This window comes from Eptatretus burgeri, chromosome 7 (genome assembly GCF_056783735.1).
Source record: "Eptatretus burgeri isolate ZD-2024b chromosome 7, Ebu_testis_v1, whole genome shotgun sequence".
Lineage (NCBI taxonomy): Eukaryota > Metazoa > Chordata > Myxini > Myxiniformes > Myxinidae > Eptatretus > Eptatretus burgeri.
The window spans coordinates 67,240,569-67,264,427 of NC_140967.1; the positions used below are offsets into that span (position 1 = coordinate 67,240,569).

The 23,859-nt window shown below is 44.7% G+C and overlaps 1 protein-coding gene across 3 annotated transcripts in view; it reads left to right on the forward strand.

Moving 5' to 3' along the window:
* The first annotated feature begins 822 nt into the window (after positions 1–822).
* Positions 823–23,859, forward strand: part of SMARCAD1 (SNF2 related chromatin remodeling ATPase with DExD box 1) — an 82,848-nt gene continuing 59,811 nt past the window's right edge. Inside the window, exons 1-9 of one of the 3 annotated variants that reach the window (XM_085888876.1) lie at positions 823–948; positions 1,031–1,101; positions 2,664–2,986; positions 3,349–3,424; positions 12,091–12,161; positions 14,373–14,451; positions 14,539–14,822; positions 15,054–15,350; positions 23,498–23,721. In XM_085888876.1, coding sequence (XP_085745002.1) covers positions 1,032–1,101; positions 2,664–2,986; positions 3,349–3,424; positions 12,091–12,161; positions 14,373–14,451; positions 14,539–14,822; positions 15,054–15,350; positions 23,498–23,721 — 1,424 coding nt within the window. In that variant the 5' untranslated portion in view covers positions 823–948; position 1,031. Of the gene's footprint in view, positions 1,102–2,663; positions 2,987–3,348; positions 3,425–12,090; positions 12,162–14,372; positions 14,452–14,538; positions 14,823–15,053; positions 15,351–23,497; positions 23,722–23,859 lie in introns of all 3 variants that reach the window. The other 2 variants (XM_085888875.1, XM_085888874.1) reach the window with 2 other exon arrangements.

The window sequence follows — 23,859 nt, forward strand, 5'->3', positions numbered from 1 at the left end:
TCGTCACGTGCCTTGATGGAGCCAATAGCGAGACCCGTCATGGAGGCTCCTGTTCATGACGAGAAAATCGTGTATTTACGAAATTACAACACATTAAATGGAATAATCTTTAAATAGTAACGTGAACTTTTCGAAACTTTAAAGCAAATGTCCGAATATATTTAAAAGTTCATGATAGACGCTCTTAAAAGGCACCGTCTATGTGAGGATGTGTCCAGGGGTTTAGTATTTAAGGAGATCCGGATCGTACTTGTAAGAGTGCTTAAGCTTTTGCCAAGAGCAGGAGGAGGGCAAAAATAAATAACTAGATTTACGTGAATGAAGCCAAAACATTACACTGCGTCAGCATTTGCTTGTGCGGAGAAATAATTTGCCGAAGTCATAACGGGATCAAGAGATCGTGTCAAGTTCAAAACCCGTTTAAAAAAAAAAAAAAGCGGAAGTTCACGTTCATTCGGCAAGACCAACGACGAAGTGCTTGATATTCAATGCAGTGCCAGCATGACTAAATCCTCTTTTAGTGCGCGGATTTTCCAAAGTGCTGTTTAACTTTACATTTTATTTAATTTCTTAATTATTAATAGCACTCCTTAACACGAAAGAGATTATTTTTTAACACTTCATTTATAGTGAAATTATATATATATATATATATATATATATATATATATATATATATATATATATATATATATATATATATATATATATATATATATATATATATATATATTCACACCCCCCCTCCTCGGATTTCAAATGGATGATTCCACCTCAGCCCGACGTCCAATCATCGCGCTCGATACAAGGCAGTGTGTTTGTGGCAGAACCAATGAAATCTCTGAATACTAGCGGCCGGCTCAATGTCTGGCGGGAATCGTGGAATTAGCGGTTCTCGCTGTGAATGAATTGACAGTACTCAAAACAAGTCCTGGGTGTTGGTGTAAGGTTGTATGATGACGTCACGCTGTAACAAACTGCTATCTTGTTCTATGTGGGAAATGTAATGACGGTAATATCGTGTTTCCAGTATGGCCACGTTCAACCTGGACAAGTTTCGTTACGTGAGGCGGAGTCCTGCGCTCTCTGTTTCCGCTACCGGTAATCTTTGTTATCTCTCGTTAATAGTATAATTATGTGTTTCCTCATGGATGTCATGAGGCCCATCAAAGCTTGTGCTCAACATGTGGTTATTTGTCATTTAGATTGCTGAGCGTCAAGCAAGGAAACAACACGTGTCCTCGCTCTTTTTAAATGTCTTGGGAACAAACACTCAGTCGGGATTCGAACCGTCCTTCTCCCAGACTCATAACGGACATTATAACCAGTCCGCCATAAACGTTGAAGTAGTGAAGAAAACTATGAACTCTTGTTTTATTAAGATATTGGCAAAAGTACCCGGGCAACCCTGGGTCTTTCCTCGCACAACTTCCCTCCGGACTCCCACCTGACCCCTCCGCCTTTCCCTCCGGACCCCCACCTGACCCCCTCTCCCTTTCCCTCCGGACCCCCACCTGACCCCTCCCCCTTTCCCTCCGGGCTCCCACCTGACCCCTCCCCTTTCCCTCCGGGCTCCCACCTGACCCCCTCCCCCTTTCCCTCCGGGCTCCCACCTGACCCCCTCCCCTTTCCCTCCGGGCTCCCACCTGACCCCTCCCCCTTTCCCTCCGGGCTCCCACCTGATCCCCTCCCCTTTCCCTCCGGACTCCCACCTGACCCCCTCCCCTTTCTCGCCGGACTCCCACCTGACCCCCTTTCCCTCAGGACTCCCACCTGACCCCCTTTCCCTCAGGACTCTCACCTGACCCCCCCTTTCCCTCAGGACTCTCACCTGACCTCCCTTTCCCTCAGGACTCTCACCTGACCTCCCTTTCCCTCAGGACTCTCACCTGACCTCCCTTTCCCTCAGGACTCTCACCTGACCTCCCTTTCCCTCAGGACTCTCACCTGACCCCCCTTTCCCTCTGGACTCCCACCTGACCCCCCCCTTCCCTCAGGACTCCCACCTGACCCCCTCCCCCCCATTTCCCTCCCTCATCAAGTGGCAGAGGATGGGCTGATTTTGTTGATATTTGAGATGGTCTATTATTTATTCCTTGCATGATTATGAAATCATCATCGTTTTCATTCCAGGAGTACGACAGAACCATCACCGGAGTGTACTTGGAAAAGTTTTTGTTTAATTTGCACTGTGTAAACTTGGCTGATTTATTTTAAGCCAAGTGTGTGTGTGTGTGTGTGTGTGTGTGTGTGTGTGTGTGTGTGTGTGTGTGTGTGTGTGTGTGTGTGTGTGTGTGTGTGTGTGTGTGTGTGTGTGTGTGTGTGTGTGTGTATTCAGTAGTATATCAGCCGCAGTTGCATAATCGCTCGTGTCCACTCCGGTTCTGGGAGGTCAGCGGTTCAATTCCCAGCCGAGTCTTACCAAATTCTTAAAAAATTGAATGTGCTGCTTCCTTGCTTGGTTCTCAACATTTAAGAGGATAGAGCACGGGTTAAACATCACTCGGAAGGCAATGGCAAACAAACCAGTGGAACCCAAACTGATTCGGCAGCACCAACACACTATAAAGTGTATGGAACATCAAATCAAATATTCAACAGTTTGAAATATTCTTGCTCATTCATATTGGACTTATTTGTTCATCTCTCCGTTTTGTTGTCAGATGCTGTAACGGTTATAGCCGAGTCTCCCGAGAGAGAGTCTGCATTTACGTCTCCCTTCTCCAGCAAACTGGATCATGAGAAGCATACACATGGTGTTGTCAGTGAAGAGGAACCTTGCAGGCAAAGGATTTGCTTGAGTAGTAGTGAAGATGAGTGCTGCCAAAGGAGAAGAAGGAAAAGGAAGAGAAGAAATGCAGGCCAAGGTGAAACTAACCAAAATGATGAAAAAACTGAAAGCGGGGAGGAAATGCCAAAACTGGGAAAGAAATTGCTCTCCCTTCAAAAGATGTTTCCTGAGATCAGTCTGAAGAAGCTCAAAAAGGTATGGATTTGGAGTGGATGCTGCAGTTGAAAAGATGCATTTAAGAAAAACAAACAAGTGATAAAGTTTTGTGTTTTGGAGCCGAAGCTTTCATGAAGCTCTGGCTTTGTTGAGGTGATATATTTTAAAGGATTTTTTTCTTTCTTTCCAAGATCGAGGCTCATGGAAGATTGAGTTGACTTGGGAGTATCAACTAATGGATGGGGCAATAGTTGCACACAGTAGGCAAGGGCATGAACGAATCAGAAAACAGAGAGGGGGAGGATTAATGGGGGTCATAAAGATTGTGTGAATGAATGGGGCAGTGATATGAGATGGTGGTGTTCACCACTTAGTGCCTTCCTGTTTTACCCCACCCCCAGGTTTTGAAGCAGGCAAGCACACTGGATGGAGCTATAGCCTTACTTATATTATCTGGGTTCAGATGCAAGCACATGGGTAAGTCTTGTGTGCCACACCTTCCGCTGTGTACAACCCCAGATTGTGCAGACAGGTTGTTTTAATTGGGCATATGCTGTTGATGGGTCACAAGGTGGTATGATGTTAACTTTTCTAGTATCTGGAATATGAAGCATTTATTCATGAACAATTGATGTTACAGGCTGCAATGTAATTTGTTGGAAAATCCCATTGTGTGCAAGGTTGTGTTTTCACGAAACTTTGCCAAGTTTTTGTTTACGAGCCCAAAAGATGTACAGGTGGTTAAAAAAAAAAGATCTGCATACACACTTTGTTTTGTTGAGAAAATAAAGTGACCTTTATCTTAAGGACATCTCCGAGTTATTACCCCACGCACGTGAAGCGAAAAGCAGGGTTAAGCAATTGGTTCATGTCCGTCTGTCTGTCTTGTCAGTTTATGATCAAGGAACAGCTTATTTAAAGCAAATGTTATATTTTGAACATGAATAGGAAGACAAGTCTTTCGTTTTAGCGTACTTTGGCTCTGAATTCGTCCCGATTGCACGTACGCAGAGAGTAGTGAAGTAATATTTTTACTCTGTCTGGCTGCCTGGCAGTCAAACAAAATTTTAAAACATTCCAAACAGGATAGATACTTTGTATTTAAGGAGATCATGATGGATATTGGACATGTACAACAGGCATGAATAAGTAATGTCATGTGTTAGATAGGGTGATGTAATCGACACTCCAAAAAAAGGCAGTAAATTCTTGAATTTATTTATACGACTTTTACAATCTTTATTTTATTTTATATTTAATCACACACCTGAACACTGTCATGCACAAATTGGCTGTCATTATACTTCAATTTAAATAAAGGTTCAGTGGTGGTGGTGTGTAAGAGTGACATTCGGAACTGCTTCTGGACGACTTCAACAGTACTAAACTTTGTTTTTTTTAACGACCGTTGAAGTCATTTTATTAAAATTGAAGTAACACAGCAGGAGGTATTCTGTTCTCTGAACTCTAGTTGTGGTCAAGCGTTGCCACAAAGCAGTTTTTTGTTTTGTTTTATTTTGTTTTTTTCTCCTCTCCCTCTCCCCCTCCCTCATCTTTTGTTTATGGCAGATCAAACCAGAATTGAAAGGTTAGTGGTATTTGTTTTGCCTTCTTTTATCACCCATGCAGACTGCAAATTTTGTGCTGAATTTAGCGACCATATTCTTCCTCACTCATTCAGACAATTTGCATGGTGACAATTGAAATCGCCACGTATGAGGAAGACAGTTGGGATGAGTGGTTAAAAGCTGGTCCATGTCTGAGAGAGTGATGTAGATCGAGTCATCACTGTTTGGAGGACGCTACAACACAGACATAGAGGTGTGAGCAGAGGGGAAGTCACAGCTAAAGGTACTCCTGGCGGTTGGGAGTGTTAGATCATTGCAAGGGCAGTGAGAAATTTAGCTGATGTAAAGTGCAGCTCCACTGCAAGGGTGGTGTTCAGGCATATCATTTTGGAGGAGACAGTCGCTGGGGAGAGACACAAAGTAATGAGGGACCAACTTGGATTGGAGGAGGCCTACTTAGATAGATGGTTTACCTTAGAACGATCATTGCTTATGTCAGGTCAGGTCAGGTATGGGAGCATGCGCCAGAGCAGCGTGTCGCTGCATCCACTTTCCGCCGGTACTCCAGGGGCGTCCGTCTGGCCATCCTCCAGGCAAATGTCTGGCCCATCTCCATCTCCTTGGTATGCTGATAAACCTGCTGCAACCATGAGGCACATGGTCGGCCCATTGGCCTCCTCCACTCACAAGACTCCCTCACTGAGATAATCTGGTGAGCAGGATAAGCGTCAGGAAAACTAGCCACATGTCCATACAGCCACAGCTGACGCTCACAGATTATGCAGGTAACAAATCTCATTTGAGTCTCTCTCAGCAACCTCTCGTTGGACCAAAGTCTGACCAGCGATAGCCAAGGATTCTCCAAAGAGACCTGGTACCAATGGAATTCAGTCTCCATCTCAGATCTCTGGTTGGAGTCCAAGTCTCACATCCATAGAGCAAGACTGGAAGCACCAAGGACCTGAAGACTCGGACTTTCGTCCTCCCGCACAGGTACCGGCAGTGCCACACCCCATGATCCAGTGAATCCATGACTCCCCAGGCCCGACCCAGACGTCTGTTGACCTCTGTCTCACAGCCAGCAGAGACATGAATATCACTGCCAAGGTAAGTAAATCTCTCCACAACCTCAACATCCTCACCACAAACAGGTACAGACAGGACAGCAGCATCCAAGATGTCATTGAAAGCCTGGATCTTAGTTTTGACCCAGGAAACCCGTAATCCCAGCGGCTCCGACTCCCCATTCAGCACCTCATGGGCCCCCAAAAGGATATCTCGAGTATCCGCAAAGATGACTGCATCATATGCGAAATAAAGATCAGAGATCTTGACATTCCCAAACGATGCACCGCAGCTTGATCTCTCTGACATCCTCTGCAGAATCCAATCCATACAAGTACTGAAAAATGTGGGGGCCAGTACACACCCTGACAAACTCCAGTAACAACTGGAAATAAGTCAGAGATGGCACAACCACATCTCACAGCACTTTCATTACTAGAATATAGTTCAGACATCAGATCAATCAGTTTTGGTGGCACCCCACGAAGACCAAGAATCCTCCAGAGAGCATCCCGATTCACTGAATGAAACGCTTTACAGAGATCAACATAAGCTGCAAGCAGCCCCTGCCGAAGCTCTCGGCTGCGTTTGGTGAGGACCCGAAGAGCAAGGATATGGTCAATCATTGTTTTCCTTGGTGTAAAGCCTGACTGCTCTGGATGCTGGTGCTCAAGCAGATGGTGGCGAACCCTATGAAGAATTATCCGAGCAAAGACCTTGCCCGGCACTGAGAGCAGCGTCACCCCTCGGTAGTTGTTGCAGTCCTGGCGATCACCGTTTCCTTTCCAGAGAGGGACAACAAGGCCCCTCTTCCAGTCAGTTGGGATTTGGCCTGTGTTCCAGGCAGAGCACAGAACTGCATGCAACGACAAATGTGCAGCATTTCCACCAGCCGCGAGAAGTTCAGCATGGATGCCAGAGATCCCTGGAGTTTTACCCCATTTCAACCAGTTCACCGCCGCCTGTGTTTCCACAAACAAAGATGGACCACAGTTGATTGGAGGGTCAGCAACAGGGCTTGTAACACCCCTGACGTCCAACTCGACAGCTGGTGGATCAGCCTGGTACAATCGCTCAAAGTAACCGGCCCTACGGGCCTCACTTTGGACTCCTCTGTCAGGAGCCTACCACTCTCTGCTTGAACTGCAGTGCTCCGAGGGATGGGCTTGGACGAACGCAATGCGTGAATTTCCTTGTAAGCAGGACGAGAATCACTTCACCACAGGTGATGCTCTACCTGCTCATAGATTCTTCACATATATGCCTCCTTGTCCACTCTTGGTGCACGTACAGTTTTACGCCTCAGCTCCCTGAACAGCTCAGCTCTGCCATTCAACCTGGCCCTGCGACTCTGGTCAATGGTATCCAGTGTCCCTTGAGAGACAAAATTCTTCTTCGCCTTTCGGTGAGTTCCAAGACATCTACTGGCAACATCAAGGAAGGTGGTCTTGAAGGCACTCCACCACTCTTCAGGATCTCCCAAAGCACCCAGCCCCCCCTAAATCTCCACTCAGCCTGTTCACAAACTCCTCAGCTACCCTCTCATCCTTGAGCTTGCCAACATCCAACCTAGGCTGGGATGGTACCATTCTCCTGGATTTAAGGTGCAACTTAAGAGTTGCTACAACAAGCCGGTGGTCAGTATTGAGGAACTGAACACTCCGGTAGACCCTGCAGTTCTGGATCATACTCCAGCGACCATCAACGAGCACATGGTCAATCTCCTTTGCCACACCACCAGCGTTGGAATACCAAGTCCAGCGATGAGCCTGTGGATGCTGAAACCATGAACCAGGCTCTCAGTCCATGACTTCTTGCAAAGTCAAGGAGCTTAGTGCTGTTCTGGTTCACAGTTCCAGACCCATGGGGACCAACACACGTCTCATCACCATCCCTATCAGTTCCAGTCGATGCATTGAAATCCCCCAAGACTAGAAGTGCATCTCGTTTGGGGCACTGATCAACCACAGTTCGAGTGTGGCATAGAATGCATCCTTCACGGTGAGATCACTCGCCTCAGTCGGAGCATTTTGAGAGACCAGGGAAATGACACTCAAGGAGTGACGAATCCTTGGTCTCATAATACGCTCGTTGACCGGTGTTACCTCAATTATTATTGGGGTCAGCTTATTGGATACAGCTACAGCAACTCTTTGGGCTTGGCGACCATCAGAGCTCCCAGACCAATATTCAGTGTAACCAACCGCCATTATCTCCCCACAATCCGGTGTCCGAACCTCAGAGAGTGCTTCAATACCGATGTCCAAACGCTTGAGCTCAGATGATAACAGAGACCGGTGATCATCCTCTCTTCGGGATAGGACATTCCAGGCACCCACCCGAAGGGACCGCCTCAGGTTAACCCAAGGAGACCGCCGTCTGGTGGATGACACCTCAGCACCACGCCGCCACTCTCCCCCAATCTGACCCGGGAATGTTATCCTGTGGTTTCCCTCCTATCATCAAAGATTGCTGGTCCCGAAGGCTTTGCCCCAATCCCGTTATCTGGTGAGCTGCCCTGCGAAGGGAAGCTGCACAGGAGCTACTCCCACGGAGTGAGTTTTATGGTGAGGGGACGCAAGATTTATGGCTTATGGTGAGGCCCAAAAGCTTGTGGAAGTTGTTTCAGTGTTATATGTTTGCTCAACCACCAAGTGCATTTTGATTATACCTGTGGACAACTGGGCTGCCTGCCCAGAACGTTGTCTTGAGGAACTCCAGCCTGGACAGGAAGAGGGAATGAGAGAACTTCATTACGGCCACACCTTGGCTGCGACAGGAGAGGAAGTCTGCGAGCCACGAGTGGAGACGGCCTTGGATACCACGGGAATAGAGTTTGGTGAGCAGGGCAGGGTGCCAGACCGTGTCAAAGGCACATGATATGTCCAGGGAGATTGCTCTTATTTCTTGTCTGGCATTGAGGATCTCTCAGAGGACAGAAAGACCATCGACCTGCCTGCGGTGAGAGAGTAAGTGGCACAAAAACTCACCCTCACTGCGGGAGATACCAATGATCCTAAATGCCTTTGTTTCCACAGTGTGAAGCCGAGAAAGGTGAGAGGCAGGAGCACCAGCCCAGAGGGGAGAGCAGTGCTCCATCTGGCTGTGGACAAAAGTTTTGTATGTAGTCAGGAGCTCAGCTGGACCAAGGAAGGACTTTGCACGACGGAGGATGCCCAGTCGGCGACTGGCGTTGGAGGCCTGGTTGGGAATGTGGCTTTCCCAGGAAAGATCATGGCAGATGGTGAAACCCAGAAGCTTGAATGAAGGGACTTCTTGCAGAGGATTGTTGAGAAAGTAGTGGGGGGGGGGGTGGGGGGTTCCAGACGGTCCTTTTGAACAGACATCGTGAGTGTGTGAGATTTGTCAGGATTAAAAGACATGTTCCACGTTTTGGACCAGTTTGTGATTATATCCAGATCTTCAGAGAGCGAATAAGCTCCGGCTTGCCGGTCTGAGGGATTACAGATGGCACAGCAGAGGGTGGAGTCATCAGCAAAGAGATAAAGAGGATTTTCCAGAGAGTCGGGGAGATCATTGAGGAAAACCAGAAAAAGAACAGGGTCCAGAACACTACCTTGAGGAACTCCAGCCTGGACAGGAAGAGGGGATGAAAGAACTCCATTTTGGGCCACATGTTGACTATGACAGGAGAGGAAGTCTGCGAGCCATGAGTGGAGATGTTCTTGTTATTGGAAGAAAGTTTGGTGAGCAGGGCAGGGTGCCAGACCGTGTCAAAAGCACGTGATATGTCCAGAGATACGGCTCGGATTTCATGTCTGGCATTGAGGACCTCCATCCATTGTTGGGAGAGCAGAAGCAGCATTTCCAGGGTAGAGTGACCTGGTCTATGGTATCCAAACGAAATTGATGATGGGAAATCAAGCCATTGAAGAAGAGGAAGGATTTAAAATCTGAAGTGATGATAGATTACATAACCTTGCTGATGATTGTGAGAAGGCTGAATGGTTTGTCATTGCAGGGATTTGTTTTTGCACCTTTTTATGCAGGGCAGTAATGTTTGCTGATTTCCAAGCAGATGGCAGATGACCTTGAGCAAATGAGAGGGTGAATAGAACAGAGAGAGGGTGAGCGAGAGCAGAGGAGCAGATTTTTCAGACACGTGGGCTGATGCCGTCTGGACCAGTTGCAGAATCTGAGTCGAGGTTTGACAGCAAGCTCTCCACTTTGTCAGAAGAAAAGGACACAGTCCCGGGACAGCTGGGTGTGACTGGGTAAGGTGGGTACAGAAAGCAATGGGTTTTGGACACAAGATTTAGAAGCAAACATGGAGTTTATGCATTCAGCCTTTTCACCTGCGGTGTCAGCAGTGTGTCCATTTGAGGTAAGGGAGGTGATTGAGGGGGAACATACACCAGAAACAGACTTAACTTGATCCCACCAGGATATGGAGGAGGGAGACAGGTTTGAGTGTTGCGACTTCCTGTGCCGCTTAAGGGTGCTGTAATCGCATTCTTGCACTTGCGCTTTCTTCCTGCCAAACTGTTTGCCCAATGAACGAAGAAACTGTTTGGCTCAATTTATCGATGTTTTCTCTTTAATACCTGACCCAAGGATAGAGGTAAGCTTAATCTGAATGCATTGTTGAACGTCCTGAAGTGACTTCAGGCAAATTTTTGTATTGTGTGCAGCCAAAACCTATCATCGAAGGTTTTGTGTAAAGCATTTGACTCTACTATAAGTAACAGCATGTACTTAATGGCTTTATATTTTCTTTTTCCATTTTGACTTGAATTAAAGACATGCTTTTGAAACAAAGAGAAGTCTCGTGACCTCTGAGGATTATAGTCAAGAAGTATGATCACCACCACAACTGTCCTTGTTCCTTGTTCATTTGGTTGCGTTGAAGTCTCCTTTCATGCTGCCCAAATGTCTTCCTGACTTTAAGCAGCTTGATGTTGTGCAGCTGATGTTGATCTGGATTGGCTTCTTTTGCTTTTTACAAAAAAAATGCTTTTTGCATGGTTAAAAAAAAGTATGGTATGAAGATTGAAGGAAAATATATTCTTAACTTAGTGGGAACAGGTATGAAAGATGGGGAGGGTTAGAGGTGGGGGAACATGAACATTGATCACTGAGTATTGGGTAGTCGATCGAGTCGAAAAAATTTTTTTTTTTTTGAAAAAAAATGTTTTTTCTATTAAAAAATTTTTTTTTGATCTACCCTTATTTGTTGGTCGTGGTGTCGGTCTGGCCGTGTGTGTGTTTGTCGGGGGTTTTTGACCCCCTTCCAGTTGTTCGATTTTGATGAAATTTGGGTGGTAGGACGAGTTTATGACCTCCTTGTGCTGCGTAGGTACTGGTTGCTAACGCCCCTTTGGTTGCCTAGCAATGGGACTTTTAAATTTTTGAAAAATCAAAAATCGGGCCACGACCGACTGTGGGCAGTACATTCAGCCATATTGTCAAAAATTTCCAGCCGGATCCTATGAAAACTGTCGGAGAAGATAGACTTTGAATGAACCCTGGTCGAAAACAATAAAAAAAAAACGAAGTTCGTTATATCTCAGAGACTATGAGTCAGATATACATGAAACTGGTATGGTAGGTTCATGGTATATCCTAGTTATGTGTGAGAATGAACCGTTGATATGGACCCCTCCGTTGCCTAGCAACGGCCGACTACCCATGTCCGCCTACCGGCTTGTTATAATAAAATTTGCTTATGTAATTAACAGCGTTCCGTCCAAGTTTGGCATGAGTGTTCTCATCTCCCTTCACCAAAAAGTGAGACTTAAAAATATACATTTCGCATCACTAAATATCTTCTTGAATAAAAAATCTCCGATTGTTTTCACCACTAGTGATCACACGTGGTCGCCAAATTTGAGGCTGTGGAACTTCCGCACAATAGACATGGAGGATTCGAGGCGGGGGAGAAATTTGGGTTGGGGGGGGGGACCAGGCAGTGTGTAAGCATGAAACTCGCTCGAGAGCTGATGGTGCTGGGGCCTTCTTAAGGCCTGTGAAAGCCACCAAAGCTAGACAAATGTGGACTCGCGCTTGCTTTACAATGATGGGAAAACATGGGCAAGGCATGGTGATTACGAATATTGTACAACACTTACTGTAGCAGATGGCTTCGACTTCCCACATCACGAAAATAGCGAACGTATGACTGTAGTTAGTTAGGTTATAATTGTGGATTGAGTCAGGCTGGCTGTCCAGCCAATGGGTGGAAGACACGGTTCAGCTAATTCGATTTGCCGTTCTTCACCTGTGATATCTGTCACATGTCAGCTGTTAGCCAAACAGATTGTATACAAATAAGGAAAAGTGGCCTTTAAATTGAGGTGGTGGATGAAAACTCCCTTCGGACAATCCTCGGGTCAGACATGGTCTCTACGTCAAATGTGGTGGTTGTCGGCCCAGCGGTCTTTGCAAAAATTACGACTTTTATTTATTCGATAGTCTAAATGTGTAAATTGTGTAAGGTGTTATAAAAATGTATGTTTTGAATTGTACATTAACACTGTCGTGCATTTTTAGGAAAGAAAAATTTAAATGAGTGTTCCTCCTCGTCTCCTGTCGCAGCCTGCAAACGAACACGACGACCACAGGTACAACATCTTTCTTGGTTTTAAAACGAAACGAGGAGCTGATGCTCTTGTTCCCCTGCTTTTTGGGTGGTATGAGGAATGTAATATACAGTGGCCTGCAAAAGTATTCGCCCCCTAGCAATAATGCCACATTTAGATGAATTGTTAATGATGTAGAAACAATTTTTCCACATGAACTTTTGTTTTATTAATTCATAACTGAAGAGATCAAACTAAAGATGTGTAATAGTTGCATGGGTGAAACTCTTCCGTATGTGTGTGGAAATCCATGTTTTTGTAACAACCCACATGGATGTTTTCCATGTTCTTCATCAGAAAAAGCTTGCTGTTATTATAGGGAATTGAGGTGTTATTCTGATATGCTGATTTGTTTAACACATTTTATCCGGATGGGGTGCAATACTAACGCATCATGACCACAATTATGTGAGTTATTCCCATGGTATTTTTTAAAAAGGTATTTTTGTAGAAGTTAGTCAGGTACAAAAGCTTGCAAGCTCGTTATCGTGATCAGATGACTGCTAAGCAGGAGAATGTCTGTATGTTGGTAAATATGGAATCGGTATCCATTATTGGACTTTCCCATCACGGTTCCCTCCTTTGTGAACTGCATGGAAAATACTGAAGTGCTGTCTTTACATTGCACAAAGTGAAGACATCTCTGCTGCACACAAATACAAAGCGTGATAAAGTCTGTTGGTCGTGATGAGGTTTGTGACCAAATTGATAGGAGACCATTAAATCTGAACAAGGAACTTTGAGACCATTTGGCCCATCATGCCTGTGCTACACCACCACATGAAATAAATCCATCAAGCTCTCGACACATCAGGGGGAGTAGTGGGGATGAGAAAAGTGTGGCAGGCACAGGGACTACAGTGTTATAAATTCAAATGTAATCAATATTTTAAAAACTCATTTGTTTATTACGACTTGCAACTTGCGCACGTCGCACGTGGCATGGTGTGTTTTTACTGACCCCTGCTGGACCGGGTGGTTAGAATTGTTATTTCCATTAATCTCTTTGACTCTTTGTCAAGTTCATTACCAATTTTAACATCCCCTGTGGTGCCAAAAATGGTTTCTCATGTGCTAAGTCTGCAACGTTTATTATGAGACAACAGTTTATAAGAAGGCACAGGACGATGAAAACGTAGAATCGTGGGCCAAAGGATAGACGGACATGAAAACGGTCAGAGAAATAACTAAATAAAGTGCACTCGCAGTCTGATCTAACGTAAACCCACTTGATACAGGAAATGTAATTTCATCAAAACGACCACAATCGCACAATAGAGGGTGCCAGGTGAGGTATTTGGGGCAGACATTATGGTGTTAACGAGTCCAGCATCCTCCGCCAAGTAAAGAAATGCGCAGAAAACATAAGGGCATAGTGAATGCTCTGGTTTACACTGGAGGGAGGGTGCTTCTGAGAAACCCCTCTATTTCCTGACATGTTCCCCCACCCCACACACCCTTCCCTTATAAAACACTGGTATTAAAAGTCCTGCAAAGGTATGTGGTATTCAGTATTCATTTATTTTATGATAAAATGCTGTACTAACTAACTGGAAATAATCTTCCCAGTAATTGATGTTCAGGTGAAATAAATAACATTCTTCCCCAACTATCACTTTCATTTGCGTAGTTTTTTGGGGGGTTTTTTGTTACAATTTGGACAGGATCACTCCCAAAATGCACATTTTGACCTCTGTTTTTAAAAAAGATTTCCAGAGGCTAATGATTTGATTTCGATGATTAAATTAACTTTCCTATGATCAAAGGAAAGCCAAACCTCTAGCTCTGCAGAAACTGAAAAAAAATAAGATATTGCTGCTCACAGTAGTCATCTACATTCTACAGGTGCAGTGTTTTAGGCACAAGAACATCATTACCTTCTCGACCTTTACTGGCAAGCTCCCCTGATACTATGCAATAAACACACGGTCCTTAACCGTAAATCCCCTTGTGTTTACTTTGTATTATTGACTGTATGATATACCAACTGTTACCCCATTATGTTCTTTCATCTGCTGATGTGTGTTATCCCTTTCACCAATTTTTTATATTTCTTTTAACTCATTAATTTACCCTTTTTTAAATCTCTTGAATTATTCACATTTGCTGACATTTTGATGTTTTAGCCCCCTTGTCGGTGAAATTTTAGGTATTTGAACAAAATCCTGCTAGTCATTGTGGTTTCTGTTGCAGGTTTTGAATTCAGACACGGGCAGTGAAGATGACATGGTCGAGGTCGCATCACCCAATATGAAGCACAGGAGGAAGGGTGGTATGTTTGGTGGGATTGTGTAATGGAATGCCTGCAGAAAATGGTTGCAAAATCATCTGACAAGTGTGGTTTGTACTGTGTGTGTAGGAATAGAACAGGTGGTTTTGGCTCAACGGGCAAGAGAGAAGCTGTCAAAATTTCACAACGGGTTTGCAAGCCCTTCTACCATGAATCGAGGCACTGGAAACTTTCAACGCCATCCTCAACCAACAGCTCCACCGACTAGCCCCACTTGGTTAACTGCTCACTCCGTACACAGCAGAAAATCCGTGCCCGACCCCAGCAGTGACTCGAGTGAGTCGAGTCCCCCTCCTCTCAGGAACTGGAAGGGTAGTTCCCGAAGTGTACGATTGAAGGTTGTAGAAACTGAGGTATGATGGTGGGCATCAACCTGCTTATTTTGTTAGCCATAATGCTTAAAAAAATGTAAACATTTGTTTACTCGCCGTTGTTATCTGCAAGTAGAACCCCAAACCGCTTCACTTTCCATCCTTCACTATTTCACTACTACTTGCCCCATGTAATGTTTCACCTCTATCATATTGAGCTCTACTTTGTTGAGTTTGTGATTTTTTTTTTTTTTTTTTTTTTTTTTTTTTTAGTCAGAGGAGGAAAACAAAGAAGAAAAAGAAGAAGAGAACATGACGAACGAAGAAAGGAAGGTTGTGTTAGAGGAGAAAGAAGAAGAAGATCAACAACAAGAAGACGAGGAAGACACAAACGAGGTTGAGGAAGATGGAATGGAAGATTATGATGAGGATTTGTGGGAAACTCCAGCAAACACGTTGGATTTCATTGCCTCTGCTTCTTTGGAGGAGCTGTGTTTGCTGCCACGTGTCACCATGGAAGTGGCTCGGAAGATAATTGCTCTTAAGCCATTTTCTCACCAAAAATACCTGGTAATACATCACACAGATTTATCCCATGGCACAAAGCTTGTTTTTAATAACACATTCCCTTACAAGGAACTTTGATGCAGGAGGAGGCTATTAGGCCCATCAAAATCTGTGCTACGGTTGTTTGATCATGCTGTATCATTTCAAGCAAGGAAGCAGCATGTACCATTTTCTAAGTCTTTGCTATGACTCAGCCGGTATTAAAACCACCAACCAACAGTCGGGGACTCTGACTCTAGTCACAAATTTTTGTGACTCGACACGAACTTAACGTAATTGACATGAGACTTGGACTTGGGACTTGCTTACAACTCGCGTGTGACTTGAGCATATAATGACTTGTTCACAATGTTTGGAAAATAATGGTTGAGTAAACATTGGATTAAAACCGGGTTTAAAAGAAATGGTAAATTTTCAGTCGTCAGCGTGCATGGTTTGGTCATTGATGACATATACGGTGTTGTGCACATGCGCAGCGCGCCAGAGTTTACGGCTGCCACCGCATACCGTTCTCCACTAAGGTTAAAGGGCGTGTCCACTCTCCAGATAGTACAGAGAACATCATGTTCAAGTAGCAAGCAGCAGACTTGCCATTCTAGGAAGCACAACTTTATTCAAATGATATCATCGACATTCATGTCTAATCTGGGAGACTTGGACCCCGTGCACGTCCTGACGTAATAAAATGATTTTGTGATTTTTTTTTTAAATGCCATTTGACTTGGATTATTTGAACTTCGTCAATAATTGTGAATTGTATCATGACTTCGGCAAGGCTGGCAGAATGGCCTAGAGGTATGCACACTCACCTCAAAGCTGTTGAACCTGGGTTCAATTCCCAACCCAGCTATAAACTGTCAGCCTGTTGTTTAACAGGCAGGGTGATTCATCGATGTGTGTGTGTGTGCCGTCCCTCGGATGGACATTAAATGGGAATCCCATCTGACAGCATTCATTGGTGGATGTTAAAGATCCTTCAGTGTTCTTCACAAAGAGTAGGTGAGCAACTACTGGCACCCATGGCCAAGTTATTGCCCTAACTATTCGACCGTCAAGCCTGGCCAGCCCGTTCGTGAAGACTCGGGCCAATTTTCCCCCTGCCGACCCCACAAGAAAAGATGGGTTAATAATGGCTGTCAGAAGATGATCATGAACTCGTCAATAATTGTAAATTGTATCACGACAACAATTGAAGTTTTTAATTTTTTACAAGTTTCATTTTCTCCATTGTCCCTCTCTACTTCTACAGCATCCTGCCCCCTTCCTAATTCCCGAGCGTCCCTCCCCCTTCCTAATCCATAGTATCCCGCCCATTTAGTAGGGTTATTTACAGCAATTCCGTGACCGTGGAGAGCATAGGTTCGTTTCTCGGTGGATTTGTCTTCTATGAGGGTTAAATAAAAAATTTAGCCCCCATGCCCCTCGCAACAATGCGGGCTAACTCGCAACAATGTGGCTAACATGAGAGCCACAAATCCAAGATGGCCACTGTCGGCCATGTTGGAAATTATCTTTCCAATGGTTTAGCCTACAATGCTACACAGTATATGTATTCTGGGACTTTTTGGGTCAAGGAATTCATATTTGATCTTGGTTTGATGATTTGACCTACTTTTGACCTTCAAATCCAAGATGGCTGCTGATTTTCAGCTGGGAAAGGTCAATTTTTCAATGTTGTCCGAGAGCCTTCATAATAGGCTCTAATGAAAGCTCTTTTTATGTTGAGTTGAGGTATGGACAGTAGAACTACAAGTAAATGCACAGGGGTCATCTTGATGGTCAAAAAGGTTAACATTTGTGGTTGATGAGGAACAAACCTTTGCTCTCCATGGTCATGGAATTACTGGAGGTGGACCAACGAAATGTGTATATTCTAATACATTGGCATGCATTTGTACATCGATATCCCCCTATTTTAGGGAAGTACAATGTCTTTAAGCTGAATTTACAACTTTCCAATGTAACTAATGGACCGCGAGTCTTCATCCGAATCTGTGGATTCTCCGGCCTCACTCCTCTCATCATTGCTAGTACTCTCATCACTATTTTCATCTGAAAAGTCACAAGGTATTAGCTGCTGGGGTAAAGGGGGGAGGGTGTGGCACACTGGTCGGCACTTCCCATTCAGAATTTTCCAGCCATGGTCAATGGGGGACGGATGCTCTAGCAGGTTGTAATGGAGCTGGCAATATGTGATGTAGTTCGTCCTCTCGACATGGAGATCCAACGAGTCATCATCAGGTGGGAGGCGGATCATACTACTCTTCTTCAGTTTGTGCCACTCAGAAGCTCTGGCCTGCCCACAGGTAACATCTGCACTCTCAGCATAAACTTTGGAGAGGACAAAAGCCTTCATATCAGCTCTGACTTCGTCCTCTAACTCCAGACTCTCACCCACTCGTCCTAGGAGCTCTCTCGCCTCAGGATCAGAGATCACCTTCTCCAACACTGGCTTTTTCCCATTCCCATAGAACCCTGATGTGTGATCACTGCTAGTGATGATATCTGCAACCTGTTCTGAAAGCATGGCACGGCAGTTGATTAACACATTCTTGCGTTTAATCAACAGATCACCTCGGAGTTGTTGCGAGACATAAGCCGCCTTGACATACACATCGGTGTCCTCGCTGTCTAGTACAACTGCTCCAGTGTAGTTTCCGGTCCTCAGCTTGGCATAGGCCGAGAGCAGCATTGTATCTGCCTCTGGATGCTTGAAGACATAGTCCCCATTTGCCACATCAGTGCTCAGGTTAGTTGACCTCTCACCCTCACAGTTTATGATGCTACTCTGCACCCATTCAAATTGTTTTTCAACTGTTCCTTCACAAGCTTTTTCAGTCTGACCTTGTTTCCTGAATTGACCATGAGTTTGTCGAACTCAGCGGCTCCTGGGAACATGTCTTCGGGCTTAGGGAAAACATTTGGGATGTGGAGATGTTTTGCTGCCCGTCGATCATGCTCATCATCCTTGATGCTAAAGGGAAGGTCATACTTGTCATTGATGAGGATGATGAGGCGTGCATCAGCATGGCGTGAGAGGATGATAGCGCAGATCTTATCCAGGTAGTCACTCCAGCAGTACTCTGAGCCATCCCGCTTCCTCGCCTCTCGGTCCTCGGGCGTGGGGGTGGCTATCCGCCAGATCAGCCCCATGTCCATGAGGCTGATGTGGTCCCGTGGTTTCTCAGCAACTGGGTCTAGGTTGAACAGTTGTAACAATTTGCTCTTCATCGTCTTGCGCATTGATCCATCTTCATTCTATATTGTAGAGTGAGAGGCACTCCTCAGTCACTCTTCCCTCAAGGGCTGACTCAAGCTGTATCATACCTGATCCCTCCACAAGTTCTACCAGGGCTGCCAGCCCTGACCTTTCCATCTGGGCCACCTTCATGGGCACACCAGATGGTGCACAGATCTGTACACTAGCAAAATTCTTCCTCTTATTCCTGTGGATGGTTGCAGTGAGAGGTTTCATCTTGGTGAACACTCGCTCTTGCAGGATTGTTTCAACCTGTGCTTGGCCATCTTGTAGTGCGTTCTTGAGGTCATGCACTAACTCCAGTGATGCGACCAGGCCAGACTGTAGTGACCTCAGTGTAGGTGAGGAGATGTCAAAGGGCTCAGCATCAAAATCCTTCATGCATGCCTGCAGGTCGTGAACTGCCTGCTTATCCTTCTTCATCCTCGCTTGCTGACACTCAACATGTTTCCCATGGGAACGCTGGCACTTGAGGTTCCGATTCACAGTAGCCTTCACCCTCGCGACATTGTTTGCATTCCTTGTTGTTGAGAACAGTTGCTTCTCATTCTGCAAAAGCTGAAGCCATCCTTGCTTCAGCTTCGAGTTCAGATTCATAGTCGTTTCTATCCAAAGGTTCAGTAGGCTGGCAGGAGTAGGGTAGCCCTGTCATGGACTGGGTGAAGTGATCGTTGAAGAAGGCCATTTGCTCATCTGACAGTGAGAGAGCATCGCCCAATAATCTGGCAACCACCTTCCATAGTCATGGTTGTCATATGCCATCAGCCCAGGCAACATGTTGTATGTTGATGATAGGTACTCTGAGCCATTTCTTGCATGACGTGCATTAATACTATGGACAAGAGGGTCTGACATCTCTATGAATGAGACCCAGAAGTTGCCCATGTCTGTGTCAGGTTTCTCATAAACTGTTGATCAGCTCCTTCATGTCATCATCATCCTCAAGATGACTGTGAGCTTCCTGTAGAGCCTCCTGTGTCTCGGTGAGTGCATTGTGTAGAGTGTCAAGATTCTACTTGATGTCCTCTGATCGTTCCTCATACTCAAGAATCTCTCTCAGTCATTTATGGATAAGAGCCTCTCTCCAGAGCAGGATGCAGTGCACACCCCGCCTGTAGTGCTTCCCTCATAGTGCTTGGTTAACAGACCCCTCCACTACTACACCTGCTGTAACCAGAGTGTCTGCCATGACAGAGCCCTTGAATCTTTTATAGACAGCATAGATGTAGGACATCTGCTGGTGGAAGGCACCAAGAATCGGGATGATGTCCTTGAAGAGTTCTTGATTCTCCATCTTGAGCTGCACGATCAACTTGAAGGTGGGCATGTCACCAATGAGAAAGGAAAATGCAATATTCTTCTTATGAAGAATATTGCATGATTCTTATGAAGAATATTGTTTCACCATGATGTCATGCACCACTGACTTACTTGGAGGTTCTGGGTAAGTTGTGTGGTAGGAGGGCTTGCTCTTGCTGGGCGGTGGATGGCGGCAGGACTGGGCACCACTGTATTCTGGAACCCGCTGCTTGTGAGGTGGTGGTCTTGTACCGTCATTGTCTGCGTGAGACAGTGCATGTATCACAGAGCGAGCACGCTGTGGAGCTGTGCCATTCACTGGTGGATGTACCATGGGACGAGCTGGTGGCTCACTCTTGCTGCCAGGGGGGCATCTGTACTGCTGGACCTGCGTAAGCTCTGAACACTTTTGTTTCAACTGTGCAGACATTTCCTTCTTCTTGATGAGCCTTGCAGCAGGCTCTTCATCTGGTTTCTTTTCATAGCTCTCAGGCTGCACAAACATAACATTTGTTCGATGAGCTCCTGTTGCATTGCCTGTCATAGTATCAATCTTGAAGTCGTCGTTGTCGACGATCACAATGGCTGGCTTGCTGTCAGTGATCTCCTGTGGACAGGATGCTGATGCCTCAACATCCATCAGAGCCCAGTGGTCATAGAGGAGCAGCGTGTCTGCATAGCTGATGCAGATACCACTCTTGTGCAATGTCTCAACCAGATCTTTACTTCTAGTCATTCCATGGACATTTATTCCCAGGTTGATAACAGTGGTTGTGCGATGTCCAGTGATGTGGTAGGTGATCATGGAGGCCAGGCTCAGTGTGGTAGGGCTTAGATCGGCAGTTTTTCTCTTAGGCTGTTTTAGCCAAGTCAACAGCTTCAACAGCAACTCGCACACCTCTTCGCCTTCTTCGAGAAGATCGATGTCAGGTGGCCATGGGACAGTCTATGTGTCTTTGATCTTCTTAGCCGTGGTGCCAGGTTCTGGAGGAGCTGCTCATCACTGATGCCAAGGGATGACGTGGCAGCCTCAATGTAGTCACCTCCTCCCCCAACATCATAGACCCACTCGCTCTTGTTCATCTCACTTTGCTCTTTGAATCCAATTGTCTCTTGATGCTTATTAATAAGTAGGTCCTTGAGATATGATGATTTGACATTGCCCACTGCATAGCCATAGTCATGGATTATGCGTTTGTAGTCTGCTAATAGGGACTGCAATGAACGGATCTCATGCTCAGTGAAGAGGACAGAATCCACATGTCTAAAGTACAAACTCCTTGCCTCTGAGAGACACACATTCTGAAGATGCATTGCATCATTTGGCTTTAATTTTGTGTTGTTGACATGCTTCAGCCAACAGGCATTATGGTACATGATATCATTTGCGAAAGGATCTGACAGTGCTGATGTTGATTCGACAAGCTGTGTGAGGCAATTCCTCAGCTGCATATCTTCTATGAGGATTGTATGGCGCTTGAACGAGCGCCATGCTGAATGTGTGTTGAGTCTGAACAGCTTACCCCGTGCTCTGTTTGGGTGCTTTGCATCCACACCCTTCATGCACCATACACATTTTGTTTTGTCATGGAGAGGCCCACACACAGATGAAAGCAGGCACTTGGGTGGCAATGGTTCCTCTGTCTCATCATCACACAGAGCATTTTTAGCTTGCATTTCAGAAGTTGATGTTCGACTGGAACACTGAGCAATGTCGGTTTCTTTGTTTTTGCGCTGTCTGGCTTTTTCAAGCTTGTCTGAAGACGAAATTGATATATAACATGTCTGATGCATGAAATGATTCCTTGGCCCATCTTTCCATGAAGTGGTGATGTAAACATCACTGAATTTGTCATGTCCTGACCAGTTTTTGGCTTTTAATTGTAAACTCTCCCATTTACCTTGGCCGATAGTATCAGAGGATTTACATGGCTTGCCACATTGGAGTACACAGTCATAAGGCATTTTGCTTTAGGTGACAAACAAGCACTATTATAATTGATCTATATACCACCACCAGTCTATACTTCTACTCTACACTATCTATTTCAAATGTCTTTCATGCTGCATTCATTCAACCTTGATCTTCAGTTCATGCCATCGAAGTATAGAGCAGCACACACGTAGGCCTGAAAAAATAAAGACAAAATAAAGTTAAAATATGTGAACATGAGTACCAGAATGAGGTTTCCAGGGCATGGATAAGTAATTACATCCCACATTACTGTGGGATGTCATTACTTATCCTTGCCCTAGCAGTTAGATCAATACAATGGAGAGCAATGCTTCGTTCCTCATAAACCACAAATGTTTACCTTTTTTACCATTGAGATGACCTCTGTGCATTTACTTATAGTTCGACTGTCCATACCTCAACTCAGCATTAAAAGAGCTTTCATTAGAGCCTATTATGAAGGCTCTAGGACAACTCTGAAAAATTGACCTTTCCCAGCTGAAAATCAGCAGCCATCTTGGATTTGAAGGTCAAAAGTAGGTCAAATCATCAAACCAACATCAAATATGAATTCCTTGACCCAAAAAGTCCCAGAATACATATACTGTGTAGCATTGTAGGCCAAACCATTGGAAAGATAATTTCCAACATGGCCGACAGTGGCCATCTTGGATTTGGGGCTCTCATGGAGTTGGCCCGCATTTTTGCGAGGGGCATGGGGGCTAAATTTTTTATTTAACCCTCATAGAAGACAAATCCACTGAGAAACGAACCTATGCTCTCCACTGTCACGGGATCGCTGTAAATGACCCTACTACCTCCTGGTTATATGTTGAATTCCAACGTACGTACATAAATATACAAGTAGATTATTAAAATCTCCTTTCCTGTTCCACAATGAATGCTTTGGTTCTTTCTATTTGTAAACACTTTAAACATAAGATGAGGTTCCTGACTAGTCTCATGTACACATTTTCAAGTTGGTACTCTAGATATGAGAAGTAAATTTAACATAAATTTATTTTTGCTGGGAACAAAGCAAAACATGTCCACTGTATGAAGTTGACAAATATTGGAGTCAAACGGCTTTTCAGAACATGCATTACAATAAATGAAGCCTCTGTGTCTTAATTCCTTGATAGCTTGTACTCCAAATTTCATAAGTAAATGTGGGACTTTACACAAGTTGAAGTAATACTATGATGCCTTGAGACTTGGCTAAAGTGACTTGTTGACATCTCTGCTGACCTCCCAGACTCGTAGTGGAATGCTCTGTAACCATTACGCCACCGAGTCTGGTTTTGTGTTCACCTTCATAATTGATCGATTCGTGTTGTTTACTTTCTTTCATTCGAGAAGGCTTTGATTTCACACATCATGAATATATTTTTTTCCTGATTTGCTTACTGTGTGGCAAGCAATATGGTAATACATACTTAAAATAGTTTATGGTTTTAACTTTGGCGTCTCTCTTGGTGCTTTTTAAGTGTTTCATTGAATTTCTTGATCAAAAGTTGGTTGTTACATTTGGATCTGGGCATTGGTATGGTACATTTTGAAGTAATTCCATTGCTAACTAATGTTGTCTCCCTTTATCTCTCTCTCTCTCTCCCACCCTCCACTTCCATCATTATTCAGAAAAGTGCACTGGATAATCTCGGTTTGCCAGTAGTCACTGTGCTTAACGGCGTTTATCGGCTGCTTGCTGAGAGACAAGCCCTTAATGATGTTATGGCTAACTGCACTGCCATCGCGAGTACGACTCGAAGCCTGGTTACTCGGTTATTAAAAAATGACCAAACGCTGAGTCAAGATGTGGAATGCGATGGATTACTCCAACAGCCTAAATTGTTGAACACAAAGTGAGAATGAAGAGAATTTGAAGAATCATGTTTTCTCAAAAAGCTTGATGTTATTACAAATTTTATTTAATTAATATTATTTTATTTTTAACCATTTAATCTACTTTAAAGGGGCAATGATGAAAAGGCAAATAGGTT